Genomic DNA, 15,489 nt, shown 5'->3' with positions numbered 1-15,489 from the left:
CCAATAAAAAAAAGAAACCATCATATCATGTCCTGTTATTTTCAACCATCTACAAAAGTTCTGCTTGGTTGCTCACCAACTCTACCAACAGCTATGTTTTGAAATCACACAGTAAATGCCTAGTGTCCCTTTACGGCTTTGAAACCATTAAAGACATTTTACAAGTTTTTCTCTGGAGATTGTGACTCTGCCCTCTCCCAAGGGTTAGAATTTCGTCCATTTAGTACTGCTAATCAAAGCTTTGTTATTGTTCGGACAGTAATCCTCCACGATAGTCTGAAGTATATTATTACACAAAAAGAAAGATAAACCTCGCCAAGGAAAGCGGTGGGCTCCAATGCAAAGGAGCGAGAGACCAGGTGGAGGCTTGGAAGAGTTTCAATTAAAGATATAAATAAAATATTAGTATTCGTAAATTATTTAAAATTAATTTAAATAAAATTTAAATTTGATTTTATTATTATTAAATTAAATTTAAATAATTTAATTCATTAATCAAATTAAATTTGAATATTTTTATATTTAATTTAAATAATTTACTAATTTAATCAAATTTTTATATTTAAATATATTTTTATTATTTTGATTAATAAAATATTTTGAACTTGATTTTGAACTCGAACACAAATAATTGAGTTTTTATCGAATATAAAAATTAAGTTTATTTTTATATATTAATCGAATCTAATCGAATGAATTCAAATAATTAAATTTTTATTTCGAGTCGAACTCGAACTAAAAAAATAACATTCGATCAAATTCGAATTGAATTTTAAACTTTAAATTTTAAATTAAACTCAAATTCAAATTTAATATTATATCAATTTAAATTTGATCAATTACACTTTTATCCTCAACTCTCACATTGTCCGTACATTATAGGTCAATTTTTTTTTTTTTTTTTAATGATTCAGTAGAGTTAAAAGAAAATTTCTTTTAAGGCAAAATCAAAGAAAATAAGAAACATCTGTTTTTTTTAATAAATCCGAGGGAATATTAACGTAAGAACTTAAAATAACAGTAATTATATTAGTATTTATTTTCATTTGCAGAATTTGAAATTACATAACTAATTTTTATTTTTATCTTGCTATATACTTATTTCTATGCAATATTCTTCAAGTTTTTTTTTTTTTTCTTGAATTATCTATGTACAAAGGAAAAAATGTAAAAAAAAAAAAAAGTGAAAATAAGAATAGACAAAGAAATCATTATCCCTAATTATTTCAAGAAAATGGCAAATTTAAATTAGATGCGGGTACAATATAGAATAAATAAGGTAACAACGGAAAAGATAATTTGAACATTAACTTCATTCCATACATTTCAAAATAACGTTGAAAGACATCCTTTTCCAAGTAGCATATGGGAATTATAAATGAACTTTGGTTATTGCAATGATGGATGTTATTTTCTTTTAGCTCAAGAATCTCATTATTTTTAAAATAAAAAAATTTGATATTTAAATTATAAATTTCTTAAATATCACATTTTAAAAGAAGAATACATAAATTAATTAAATTAAAATATGGCTCTAAAAGTAATTCTTTTTAAAATTTTTCTAATCTTTTTATCCAAATAAAATGTCTACGAATTGAAGTCAAATTATAATCGTTGAAGCCCTCTGATATGCCGGCGAAAATTCCTTTCTACTAATAAGATTGGATAAATACGAGCAGAAGAAAACGAGATGAATGTTGGCACAGGGCTTTCCCGATTTAATTTTGCTTTGCTTTCGCGGATGTAACATGGCACCTTTGAAATATGACACCTTTGAAATATTTTTCGCTGATAAGTCGTAATCATACTTTTGCTTCTGCTCCCCGAAAATGCATACGCGTATATCACCTTATAGTGATAAATGTGACATTAAATGTGACATCCTAGGATTTATCTCGTCAATATCTTAACTTGATACATTAATATTCATAAATTATTTAGATTTAATTAGAATAAAATTAAAATTTATATTAATTATTATTGAATCAAATTTAAGTTTGAATAATTCAATTTATTAATCAAATTAAATTTAAAAATTATTATATTTAATTCAAATAATTTGTGAACATAATTAAATTTTTATATTTTAATTATTTTAATTAATAAAATATATTAAATTTAAACTCGAGTTTAAACACAAATAATCAATTTTTTATCGAATATAAAAATTAAATTTATTTTTATATGTTAATTAAGTTTAATCGAACAAATTCAAGTAACTTAATTTTTATTTTGAGTCAAACTCAAATTTAAAACAACTTCACCAAATATAAATTAAATTTCGAATCTCAAATTTTAAGCTAAATTTGAACAAAAACTTAATATTATATAATCTAAAACTCAATCGATTATATTTTTAATTTCAATATTGTTTACTAATAAACTCACTTAATGGCCGTGTCTATCTAGCCCAAGAGCTCTTACGAAACAGACCCAATCATGGTTGAATTTGGGCCATCATACCATTGCCGAGCTAGCAACCAATCCATGCTTAACACTAACAAATGTAAATCAATCGAGCAAGGGTGAGAAAAAAATTTTAAAATTATAATATTTGATTTAGTTTAGATTTTTTTTACTTAATTTAAATTAAAATTTAATATTAAATATATATATATTAAATTTAGATTAAAATATAAAAAATCGAAAAAAATTAAATCGAATTAAATTATATATTTTTATTAATTTATATATTTTAAATTTTTATAAAATAAAATAATTATTTTTTATATAAATTTATTTAAGTATATTAAAAATTATAATAAAATAATATAAATATAAAAAATAAATTTTAAAACCCATAAATTATATTAAACCTGTAAAATTTAATTCAAAGCGAATCAATTTAAAAAAAAATTCATTAAAATTCATATCAAAATTTAAAATTTTAAAATATTATATATTATCCAAAAAAATCAAATTAAATCCTATCTAATATAGACTATTATCGTCCCCACAATTGAGTTTATCTTCTTCCAATTTCTCTTTTGTTTTCGCCGTCTTTTAGTTTTCTTTAATAATAAAAATCAAAATTTCAAATCACGACATCGAGTTTAAAAGCAAGGAGGGGTGCCATATATAGTTTTATGGAGAATTTCACAACCCTGCTGATCATAAAAAGAAAAAAAGAAATAAGGTACATACACGTGGCGGTAAAAAGAAGCCCAATTCTGAACATTAAAAACCCAAATGAGCCCAAAATGCGAATAGGTGTACGTACGCCAATGGTACAAGTTAGTATTATCCCATCTATCTATTTTGCTATATATACGCTAAAACTCGACCGTTGAAGCCCCCATTTCGAATTGCGAGTTTACAACGATTCTAGTTTCAATATTCGCTCTTACACTGAAAAAGAACAGAGAAACCTAAAAAATTCCTCTCCTTCTTCTTCTCCTTTAATTGTTCTATTAAAGATTCCATAATGGGCGCGAAAACGCGATCGCAAGTCTCATCAGAGCGTCAAAAGTGGGATAAAATATTTGAGGGTTTAGTTAAGATGCTTAAAACCCTGCAACAACAGCTTGAAACTTTGGTTAAAGAGAGAAAGATTCTCGAAGATCGGATCAATATGCAATATGAACGGTGGGTCTCTGACGTTCGCCTCTATGAAGATCACATCTCTCAGGTAACAAGTTTCGAATTTAGGGTTTTTGTTGTTTTCGTTCCCCTTAATTAATTGGAGTGGTAATATTTTTTGGTTGTCTTTTGATGTTTAGATGACGCGTGATTTGGAATTGAAAGAGATGGCGCGTGTGCTTGAGGCTGCAAAAGCCGATATGATGGTTGGATTGAAGCACAGAGAGGCTTATCTTTGCAAATTGAAATTAGGTATGTGTTCTTAATTTTTTTTTCTTTGGCCAGTTGTTAGTTTGGTTTAATTCACTACAGGAAAACTGATTTGGGATCAAGTGATTACTATGAATTGTTTTATGATTAGTTAAATTCTTGTTTTAGGAGTACACTGATCAGAAACTGATACTTTTTTTTTATATAATTTAATAATGGTCTGATGTGTGTATTTGCTTAATTGGCTTATTACAGAGGCAACGGAGGATGAATTGACTGATTTCAGAGTCTGGTTTGACATCCTCAGTAAAAATTCAAAAGTATGTTCGAATGACTCTTCTCCTTTTCATAGTTTTATTCATTGTATAATTTCTAAGCTTTTAATCATTTCATTATTTGCTGGATATTTCTCAAAAGGACCCCAAAGAAACTAAAAATGGAATGTCAGGACGGAAGGATAGTGGTTCAAAGTCTGTTATTTTGAGGACATCGGAAGCTGATTTAAGAAGGCTAAAGCTTGAATATGAAAATCTTGCTTTGGAAAAGAATTCTCAAGTTGCTACACTTGTGGCAGAGAATAAGTTTGCATGGAATCAGTTCAACATTTTGGAAAGTCAGTATACGGAAAAATTAAAGAGCAAGAATTCTGAACTCGAAAAAGCTAACAGGAAAATTGAGGCACTTATTTCCAATATGGAAGAGCTGAGGTCATCTAATACTGAAAAGGATGAAATAATTGAGAGATTAAAATCTGAAGTGTCTCAGAAGGAGGCTGATGCGAGTAGATTCCATGAAGAAGTTTCTAAAATTTCTAGGGAGGTAGAATTATTAAGGAAGTACGGAAGTTCTTCTTGTACACATGTAATAAAACGTTGTGCAGCAGGCAGAAGAACTTCTATTCTGGGAGGTAAGAATCGTGGTAGCGAAGGATGCAACGTTATTGTGCAGAAAGAAAACTCTGCTCCTCATGTTCCTGATCTTCTGAAGGACAATGGAAAGGTACTTTTTAATCAATCTCCCTTAAACATGGATTTATATGATTTTGACATGAATTCTTTCAGTTCATGATAATAATTAGCATGGTTTAAGAGCTTTTTTTTGCACTTTGTTGTTTCTGCCTTTCTGGTGTGAAGAGTTATTCATTTGTTTTGAGTAGCCATCCTTTGAGCAAAGAAAAGCATTTTGTCCCTTTTTCATGTAATATAGACAGCTAATGTTATGATTGCAAAGTATCGCTATTCAACATTCTTCATTTGTGGCCTCAAGGACCTTAGAATTCCCCTAAATAATTGGGGTCATAGGAAATTGTTATAATAAGGCCATAAGTAATGACCACTGAGAAAGTTACTGTTCTTGATTTCATTTGCTAATGTAATCAGCACCTCTCCCCCCCGCCCCTTCCCTCCCCAATAAAAACAAGAAAGCTATAGCTTTGCTAATATGTTAGCTTATTGTCTGAACTTACTCTGTTATGATTTGTCATAGCATATGTGAATTCTTCCGTTTGTTCTTTTGTAAAAGATCCATTCTCTAACCAAATTTTTAACTTCTTATTGTTGTTTAGGAAAGTAGAAGCTCGAAGAGAAAAAAGGATGATCAAGAACCCATTTCTGAAACTCCAAAATTGTTCACGTCTACTTTTAAAGTTCCCAGATTGAAAGCCTCCTCTCCCATGACAAGATGACCTATACCATCTTCTTGGCTTCTGATTTTACTCTTCCCTGTATTTTTTGTTTATTCAGCTACGATCTTGGCAATTAGTTCTCATTTTATTTTGCTTCCATGTATATTAATTCCATACCCTGAAGCAAGTACTTCTGTATTTTTTACCAATTATGATTTGTAAAAGGCTAATTATGAATGAATTAGTGTTTGTGGTTGTCGTATCTGTCTGTATATCTTTTTAAAAAGAGTGGTGGATGCTATAATGCTGGTAAAGAAGATAGAGTGCATAAATTCTAAAGGCCAAATTCATGGGCTGATAAATGACGCAGACTCTACATCTTTAAGTAAGAACAAAGTGTTGAATTTCCTCATCTAATAATGAGGAAACAGGTCAGTGCATCAAAGGAAAGTGCAGAATTTGCGATTGCAAGAGCCTTGCAATTGAAAAGTGATTTAGGAAGTAATCAGACCTCATATTTTTGCTTTCCAATTCAATGTCTTATCTGAATCCTCAGATGATTAGAGAGGTGATTAGAGTGATACGAGTCCTCTCCAACTCATATTGGAAGTGTAATACTGCGGTAAGCTGCTATATTGATGATGATGATGAATAATTTTGCTTCTCTTATTTGGTAATTTTAAACAGTGTTCTGTCTCTTTATGCCCATTCCATTAAATCAACGCATTTGTATGGTACCAATTTGACTTGATTTAACTCATTTTACCCAAAAAAAATCCTTCTGTTTAATCGATTTGATTCATCTTGGAATAAATATTTTGTCTATTATCATCTTGTGGAATGTGTTTATGAAGAAACTTGCATTCCTAATTGCAGGATAACGGAATCTGGTTTGCTCCCCCATAAAGGAAGCAAAGAAAGTCTTTGAGAAGAAACAAAAGGAGATCCAGCAGCAAAAGTTGAGTTCCCCAATGAAAGCTGCTGTTTCAGCTGTAAAGAGTAGCGCAAAATCTGTTACTGTTAAGAAGACTCCTACAATCTCCCTATTTCCTCAAATAAAAGGAGGACAGATTCCAAGGTTGCCCCAAAAGCAGACCAAGAAATGCAAGGCTGAAGAAAGCTCGGACGACAACTCTGAGAATGTTTTGGCTAGCAGAATGAAGAAACAGAGCAAATTAGTTTATGTTTTTTGCCACAACTGATTATTTCTAGTTTGCCCTGTTTAGGTACTTAAACTCATATGATCTTTATTGATTAGTTGTGCCAATACTAATTCGATACTGATTGAACTGATCTTAATGATCATTACATTGTTTAGTAAACATTCCATGGAAGACTGGAAGTGTTCAAAATCTCCCTTTTTGTTTGTTATTATGAGTTAAATTATTTCTGGCATATGCAAAATTACCTACCCTTGCCAAAAAAAGAAGCAGCAAAACTACCCACGAATGACACTCGGCTGCAATCGATGTTGTCTGAGGGCCGAGCAACCAGTATTCGTTAAGAACTAGAAAAACCGCATTGTGGCACTGACGGCAAAACCATTGTCGCCTACCCTTTTTCTTCATCCTCAATAACTGACTACAAACTCTTTTTTCAAAGAAAAACAAGCATTAAAAAAACCAAAAAAAGCATTAAAAAATAGCAGGTTTTTGACGACGATGCCAATTTTAAGAGAAAGAAGTCGGAGAATGAGGCCCACCGGCCATTAACGAAATCCCTTCTCCTCCTTCTCGTCGTCGCCAACAGCTTATAGTGCTTCTCCTCCTCCTTGTCATCCTAATTCAATGCAAATTGTTAGAATGTAAATAATTGGCCCGCAAGAGACCCCAACACGGTGAGCGTTTAAGAAACACGCTCCTTAACAGAGCGTGGACTAGTTTCCAAAGTCAGGCACACCTTGGGTAACTATAACACAGAAAACACAAACTCAAGAACATTATGGTCGCTCTAAACTTTCGAGTCTCTTGTATGACAACTCAAGCGAAAAAGACGATAAACCCTACACCAACCTCAAGCCTGCCTTGCATGACACGTGTCACCACACACACCCTCGCCATGGATTAATTTTTTAGTTTTTTTTTTCCTTTATAAGCTGAAACTCCGTCTGCAAGCGACTCAATCTTTGCATCTCTCTCTGTTTCAATTCTTCAACTCCTTTTCTTCAATGGAGGAAATTTAGAGATTTGAATAATAGAGCTTTCTTTCTTTTTTTTTTTTTATTTCTTCTCTCTTCTTTAATTATCAGAGAAAGATAGATTCTGGGTAACAATGGAACAGAGCTGTGACAGCCGTGTCACTGGCGATGAGATTGAGGTTGCCAATATCTTGATGGAGCTGCCCCATCTAATCTTCGAATCTGAGTCACGCCCTCGATTTTCTTTCACTTGGGGCGCCAAGAGGAAGAGATCTACTGCCACATCTTCGCCTGCTCTGAAACTATCACCATCACCAGCGCCGTCACTTCCCTCTAACATCATTGGCTCTAGCAGTGAGACCGAGGCACCCATGGAGAAGGTCCTGACTTCAAGTCCCGCTTCCCCTCTTTCCTTTGCTCCAAGTGAATCTGATGAGAAGCCTCTGCCTTCCAAGAAAAAAGCCTCTGTTAATAGTCTAAAAAATGTTGTTTTTTTGGTCATCATTTGTCAATAAGTTTCTTGCTTTTGCGTTGTTGACTCTCATTACATGTGTGCTCCGTTTACTGATTCATGTCGTTCTGGGGTTTCCATAACAATTAAACAGAAGAAAGAACAATTGTTAGAGATGATGAAGGACTTTACTCGGCACAATGAATTAATGAAAAAGGTGATTTTTTTTTCTTTTTTTTTTAGATTAGTTACTTTTTCCTTTTCTTGGATATTACCACAATATCTTCATCTTTTACTCAGTCTTTTATTCAATTATTTACTATATGATTTTTTTAAGCAGAAGCATGTGATATTAATCTTTGATTATGCGGAATTCAAACAGGATATAGAGAACAAGAAGCGGTTTCTTGATCAGCAGAAAGCTGAGAACATGGAGTTGAAAGCAAAGAAACAAAAGGTACTTTATTTTGTTTTCTCTTTTTATTTTTTGGGTAATAATAAATTGTTTTTCTAATTTATAATATTTGTTATTTATTTCCTATTTTTGTAATTTTAAACAGTTAACTAAGAGTCTTCGCATAGCAGAGGAGCCACGTTTGGAAACAAGTAAAAGCTTGAATGTTGAGATACCATTAACCCACATTTCCGTGGAGACCGAAAATGGTGCTGTTCAAGATTACCATCATCAACAGAGAATTTCTACTAGGGTGTATCAACAACCCTTCATCATGGATCAGACGGTTTACAAATCAGAAATGAACAAGGATTCTCAATACCCATTTGGTCGAACGATTTCCTGGTTACCATCAAACAATGGAGGATTAAGCAAGCTGCATGATAATGTATGCCCACTTGATCTCAACGTTTCTGCAGAGGAAGCTCTCTGCTTTAGCTCTGTAAAATCCATTGATCTGGATACAGCAACCAAGGCTAGAGCTGCACAAGGAAGGTTAAAAAGGATGCAGATTTGCCGGTCCAAGAATGACAATGCTGCGTGTAAAGCTCGTTACCTTTTTAGATGATTTTGGCTTTTCTCTTTTCTTTCATTTTTTTTCCTTTTTACCGCGGAATTAACGTAGGCAATTGACTTTGTGGTATCAAAATTGTAAATTAGAATAGTTTTACCATAGGTTTTGTCGGATTATAGTATAATATCAATGGAAGAATTTTTACTTATGGACTAATCTTTTAGCTTTGGGTATAAGGCCAAATGAACATGAAAGAATCTAAAAATCCTAAATTGGTGCAAAAAGATAAGGCGATAATGATTTTTAACATGCAGAAAGATTGAGAGGGGTTCCGAGTTCTTAATTACTAGTATCTAGGTGAGGTGAGACAGTTTCATGGGCCTTTTTTGATCCCCAACTCGTGTTTTGGGTTTTTGTTTAGCAAAACAGATGGTTGGCACTAGATGACTTGATTTCTGGGATTATAGTATTTTACGTGGAATTTAAGGAATTAAAATGATCCTTTTGTCTTTTACACTTTCCTACTTAAAAACAAGATGAAATACAGTCTGTCTTTTCAAAAAGTAATAATTTTAATGAATGCAAAAAAGATTGGCATGGTCTGAAAATGCCAAGCCTATGCAGTATTTAGCATTTTTTAGCAATGATGACAAATGTTAATTGGTTAGATAATTTAGCTTTCCAAAAGAACAGGGAAAAGAAACAGCAGGAATCTAGCATTCCAATACCCATTCTCTCTATCCAATATTAAAAATGGAAATAAAAAAAAAAAAAGAAGAGATTTTGGACCTAGAGCCCAAACCTCCGGTCTTTAGCACCAAGTGGACAGCTAACAATTGGACATAACAATTTCCAGAAACAAGATCCTGCTGCTTGTTTACTTGTTCAGTTGTGCTATTCATTTTTCCTGTTCTTTTTTTTTTTTCCAATTAACCCTTGTCTGGCACCGAGTCTTGGACAGGTCAGACACCGTTCTCATTCAGCCATATCTGTGGTTTAGCAGTGCTCCAACTTCTTTTTCCAAATTTTCTGTCAACTCTACCAGAATTGAACTTTGGCCCACTATCTACATATGCTTTCACTGCTATCTGCTACCTGTAACTACTTAAAAGGTAAATCTACCGTGTCCATAAATGTTACCACTACTAAATAAATACAGAATTCTGTTTTCTTAATTGAACTTTTATTTTACCTTTTGAAGAATGGTATGGCTATGGGTACTCTCAAAATTCACTTCAGAAGATAACTTTTGCCTCATTAGTTATTCTTTTTAGTTGGTTTAAATGAGTCTGAACATGCAAAACAGTTCACACAATTTATCAACTCTAACCCTTTACCCCATGCACGATAGGGTAGTCCCCAAGTAATTTTACAACGTAACCTTAAACTACACGAAAAATATATAGAAGCAAAAAGCACAATATACTTTTACCGAGTAGAACTGGCGAAGGAATCCTCAGGAGCCACCAACTTAGAACTGCACTTCTCTCATTGAAAAGGAGAGGAAAGCTAAAAGTTGATCCATTTCTATACTCTCATAGTTATATCGTCACGGGCCCCCATTCATTTGGGAGAGTAGACTTCAAATACAACCCATAAGCGAGTGGGTTGAGGAAAGGATAAAGTCTTATCCAAATGGCAAATACCAATCCACTTAAGAAGCCCAATCCGCAGAGAGGAAAGCTTGACCGTCCATTTATTTAACCCTAGTTCTGTTCCAGGGTTTAACCCTGGTCAAGTTAAGCCCTGTCCAGGTTTCCATCAACCCTAGGGAACCCTTGGTATATAAAGTTTGAGAAGCACACTGCTTACATCCTCTCCTGGCTGCAAGTTGGCTTTCCCAGACCACAGTCAAAGACTAATTTTTGATGCTCTCTTCTCTATCATAAATTTTTGGTTTTTTTATTATAGTTGTAAGTCTTAAAATGAAAGGGATGCAAATGATGAGGATCATTTTGGGTATGAGAAGCTCGCCAATATTTTAATGCGGGCGATGTTTGCGCCTCATACTTCCATGACTCTGATGCGTACGTCTATAGTTTTCTTTATTGCTATTATTATATTGATGAAAAATGTTAACTGGTGTGGTGCTTTGAAACACTGGTTAAGTTGATATTTGAATGTACTATTAAACCCATTTGCTTCCTTTTTATTTTTATTTATTTTTTTTTTGGGGGGGGGGGGGGGGTTACATTGCTTTTGTTGTGCACAGATTATGATAAATTACACAATATTTATTTCCTAACTGTTTCTGGAATTATGTCGTATGTCTTTCTTTCAACCGACAGCCGCTTACGACTATGAACTGTTTTTTGTTGTTCTTCCTAATTAGATTTGCTGAAGGGAAGGGTTTAGGCTAAAGCTCACCAAAATCAGAATCTAATCACTTGTTATTAATAAAAAGCGTTTTTCGTCGACCCATAATCATGAATCATGATTTGATTATTTGTTCAGAACGAAAATCTTACAACTTTATCAGAAAATTTTGATGTTCTTGATTTTTTTTTATTGAAGAATGTACGTTTCTAATTTTGTCATTTGCCCTTTTGAGGCAAAGATAGTAGTAGCTATAAATTCCATAATTAAATTCTTAAGCTAGCTTAGAGTCCGGAATACATAATTAAAATTTTCATGCTCAAGTTAGTTTAAATACATAATTAAATTTTCATATTTTTTTATCTAAATATTTTAAAACAATCAATAATTTTTCAGTTTGAGCACGAATGAAAAGAATTATGTATAAGTTTTGCCTATTTCCAAATTGCATCCAAGTGTCCCTGATTATTAGCAGGTGTAGCAAGTAAAACTGATAATTTCTTTATTTGAATGTACGAAAAAAAACCAACATCATCATCACCTTGGAAAATACAAGAACAAAGCAGAAAAATTAAACAAACAACGATAGCCACGCTGTAGTACATAGGCAGCAAAAGGTTCTCAAACTTCATTCTGTTTCACAGGTAATTGCCTATACATTTTAGGGCTCATAGTTCTCCTCGCCCTCCTCCTCGTACTCACCCTCATCCTCCACAGTCGCATCCTGGTATTGCTGATACTCTGCCACCAAGTCATTCATGTTGCTCTCTGCTTCGGTGAACTCCATCTCATCCATACCCTCTCCAGTATACCAATGCAAAAAGGCCTTGCGACGGAACATTGCTGTGAATTGCTCACTTACCCTCCTAAACATCTCCTGGATTGATGTCGAGTTCCCAACAAAAGTAGACGACAGCCTCAGACCCTTAGGTGGAATATCACAAACACTGGACTTCACATTATTGGGAATCCACTCCACGAAGTATGATGAATTCTTGTTCTGAACATTAATCATCTGTTCATCAACTTCTTTGGTGCTCATCTTGCCTCGGAACATAGCTGAGGCTGTCAGGTAGCGACCATGACGAGGGTCAGCAGCACACATCATGTTCTTGGCATCCCACATCTGCTGAGTCAGCTCCGGGACTGTGAGCGAAATGTACTGCTGGGAACCACGGGATGTGAGTGGTGCAAACCCCACCATAAAGAAGTGAAGACGTGGGAATGGGATCAGGTTCACAGCCAACTTCCGTAGATCAGAGTTCAGCTGTCCAGGGAACCTCAGGCAGCATGTTACACCACTCATGGTTGAAGAAATTAAGTGGTTCAGATCTCCAACTGCAAATTAAAAGTGTAGAGTTAGCTTCAACATTTTAAGTTGTTTCATTTTATAGCAAACAATATGAATATTTAATCACTCACAGCTCGGAGTAGTGAGCTTTAGAGTCCGGAAGCAAATATCATAAAGTGCCTCATTGTCAAGAACCATGCATTCGTCAGCATTCTCTACCAACTGGTGCACAGAGAGGGTGGCATTATAAGGCTCCACAACTGTGTCAGAGACTTTAGGTGAAGGGAAAACAGAGAATGTCATCATCATCCTGTCTGGATATTCCTCTCTGATTTTTGATATCAGGAGAGTTCCCATGCCAGAGCCTGTGCCTCCTCCAAGTGAATGACATACTTGGAAGCCTGGTCCAGAAGTAACATAAACAAGTGAGCTTCGTCAGCCGGTTCAAAAGCAAAATTACCATTATTTATTAGCCAATAAGATTTTACTATTAAATGCTAACAATTCAGCAGGACTTTTTCGAACTAACCCTTCCCTAGAAGCAAAAGAATTAATTGGATAGATAAGATTATCATGTTTTACAATATACTTAACACCAAGAATCAAACAAGGTGTAAATAAATATATTAAAAAAGGAACTTAGATCAACCTGTGCCAGATCCAACCCTAACGATTTATATTTTCTGATGCATTGACCACTGACTTACTTTATGGTGAGCCACCAACAATCTATTGAAAAGGATATTAAAAACATGGAAGTACATCATTGTTCTTCATTGCACTCCTCATAACAACACCAAAGGTATCAGGCCACATATTTGGGGTTCCCTTAATGTGATTTAGTTCAATAATCCAACATCATTATAATCGTCTATAACATATATAGTGCCAAAATAATTACATTACCAACAAACCAAATAAACTACAGCAATTATACCATTATAAGATAACGATGGTAGTTGTCCTTTTCAGATAGATCTGAATCCAGAAACAAGGTTTTCTCTTTCTTCCTTAATTTAATAGGTTTATACTCACTATTCTTCAAATTTTGGATAAAACAAGATCTAATACTCATGCCGATCTTACAATTTAGGATGTGATTGTATTTTTTTCGATAGATACAACACTCAACATGGTTTTGCATTGACGCATGTTAGCTATGATTCTCCTTGCTTATTTAGAGATCTTTTATTTTTCTTCAAGATTCAGATGTCAAAAGGTGGCCAAGCCATAATAATAATGTAAAGACAGCATTCATATGATGGATGAGCTGGTCAGGGCCCCAAGGCTCCAGCAAAGGCATTAAAAAGTTCACCTGAGTGCCCCCAAAGATCTAACTTTATGTTAATTTTTGCAAAGAAAATTACAGAAGTAAAAAAAAAGTCGGTTCAATAAAGGACAAAGTGACAAGCAGTTGGGATATCACAATCATAACATGAAAAGAAAAAAAATTTCACATTGAAAAATTGATCTGTTTATATAGATAATTATATAATATCACAGAAGATAGATAAAGAGCCATGCCCTCCTTTTCCTCCACAACAACAGCTCAGTGTCATTGACAAAATATTACTACTATTTGAAAAAAAAAAAAAAAACCCAATCTCTCCATATCATTTTCACAGTGAATTATCATCAATCACATAATTCAAGATCTTATTATTCTTTACAATTTATTAGATAGGTAAAATGAGATTAGTTCTCCTTGATATGGTCATCGCCGAAAGTTGGGAAATTAAAGGATCAACGGCAAAAGCAAATTATAAATCGTTATCATGAAGGTGATATGGCAATTCAAATGGATAGAGTTTAGAGACTTTGAGGTGAAAAGAAAACTCAGTAAAGTGCCTTTAAAAATAATATGATTAGAATCAATTTCACATGCAGATTTGGCTAAATCTAAATTTCGATTACTAAGGAAATGTAAAGCAGAGGAATGATACATACCTTGCAAGCAATCACAATTCTCAGCCTCTTTACGAACAACATCAAGAACAGCATCAATCAACTCGGCTCCTTCAGTGTAATGACCTTTGGCCCAGTTGTTCCCCGCACCGGATTGTCCAAACACGAAATTATCAGGCCTAAAGATCTGGCCGTAGGGACCAGATCGGATACTATCCATAGTACCAGGTTCAAGATCCATGAGAACCGCACGAGGTACGTACCTTCCACCAGAAGCCTCGTTGTAATACACATTGATCCGCTCCAGCTGGAGATCGGACGATTCATCTCCGTTGTACCTCCCCGTAGGATCCACGCCGTGCTCGTCGCAGATCACTTCCCAAAACTTGGAGCCGATTTGGTTCCCGCATTGGCCTCCTTGAACGTGAAGGATTTCTCTCATGGTTGTGTTGATTGAAAACGAAGTGGACAAAGCAGAGAGATTTGGGGTTTTTTTTCTCTGTTTGGGAGAGGAAAGGGAAGGAGATGAATGGATTTCTTATGGTGAAGAGGTTGAGATTTAAGAAGGAAATGCTAATAATATCAAGCGGGATGATATTTTTGAAGGATTGTCTGTCATGAAGAGGAACAACTAACCGCACATCCAAAGGAAGTGAAGGGTGTGGTGCGCCCGTTAAGAGAGTGAGGTGAACCGTGACGCGCCATTTTGCGAATTCGGGACTTCGGGTTTTATTGGACCGTAGGTTTCGGGATTTCAGTTATGACTTTACCCCCCCCCCCCCTCCCCCCTCTTTTCGGTAAATTGGATGATTACGGTGAGCGGGTGCGTTTATGGCTTTAATTAGCTGAAGGGTTTGGAAGTGAAATTAGTTTGGGCTTTGATGGCCCGTTAGGGAGCCTTGGTTAGCCCAATTTTGGTAGAAACGGACCATAAATATTTCTACTAACGGCTTTATATCATCCCCAATAGACCCAAATATGGTAGTCCTGCTTATCCTGCTGAAACTA

At 34.2% G+C, this 15,489-nt stretch overlaps 3 protein-coding genes across 4 annotated transcripts; 2 read left to right on the top strand and 1 right to left on the bottom strand.

The window, feature by feature from the left end:
- The first annotated feature begins 3,245 nt into the window (after positions 1-3,245).
- On the top strand, positions 3,246-6,767 carry LOC111315298 (uncharacterized). Of its 2 annotated transcripts, none has more exons than XM_022916917.2 (5): positions 3,246-3,628; positions 3,720-3,831; positions 4,045-4,109; positions 4,207-4,788; positions 6,290-6,767. In XM_022916917.2, the coding sequence occupies exons 1-5, from the start codon at positions 3,425-3,427 to the stop codon at positions 6,317-6,319; spliced, it is 993 nt and encodes a 330-aa protein (XP_022772652.2). In that variant the 5' UTR covers positions 3,246-3,424; the 3' UTR covers positions 6,320-6,767. The 2 variants fall into 2 exon arrangements, with proteins under 2 accessions (XP_022772652.2, XP_022772651.2); XM_022916916.2 differs by lacking the exon at positions 6,290-6,767 and adding an exon at positions 5,354-5,675 and having other exon boundaries at positions 3,258-3,628.
- LOC111315297 (uncharacterized) lies at positions 6,522-9,178 on the top strand. Its single transcript, XM_022916915.2, has 5 exons — positions 6,522-6,639; positions 7,662-8,035; positions 8,156-8,218; positions 8,384-8,458; positions 8,562-9,178. The coding sequence occupies exons 2-5, from the start codon at positions 7,685-7,687 to the stop codon at positions 9,021-9,023; spliced, it is 951 nt and encodes a 316-aa protein (XP_022772650.2). The 5' UTR covers positions 6,522-6,639; positions 7,662-7,684; the 3' UTR covers positions 9,024-9,178.
- A 2,585-nt stretch (positions 9,179-11,763) lies between these two features.
- Positions 11,764-15,288, bottom strand: LOC111315295 (tubulin beta-6 chain). The gene is made up of 3 exons (XM_022916912.2): positions 14,524-15,288; positions 12,708-12,977; positions 11,764-12,623 (listed from the first exon to the last, which is right to left on the bottom strand). The coding sequence occupies exons 1-3, from the start codon at positions 14,921-14,923 to the stop codon at positions 11,947-11,949; spliced, it is 1,347 nt and encodes a 448-aa protein (XP_022772647.1). The 5' UTR covers positions 14,924-15,288; the 3' UTR covers positions 11,764-11,946.
- Between the last annotated feature and the right edge of the window lie 201 nt (positions 15,289-15,489).

The sequence above is a fragment of the Durio zibethinus genome, chromosome 20, assembly GCF_047325235.1.
Source record: "Durio zibethinus cultivar Kanyao isolate XHJ-2024 chromosome 20, ASM4732523v1, whole genome shotgun sequence".
NCBI lineage: Eukaryota > Viridiplantae > Streptophyta > Magnoliopsida > Malvales > Malvaceae > Durio > Durio zibethinus.
This window is presented reverse-complemented; position numbering and strand designations above follow the sequence as displayed.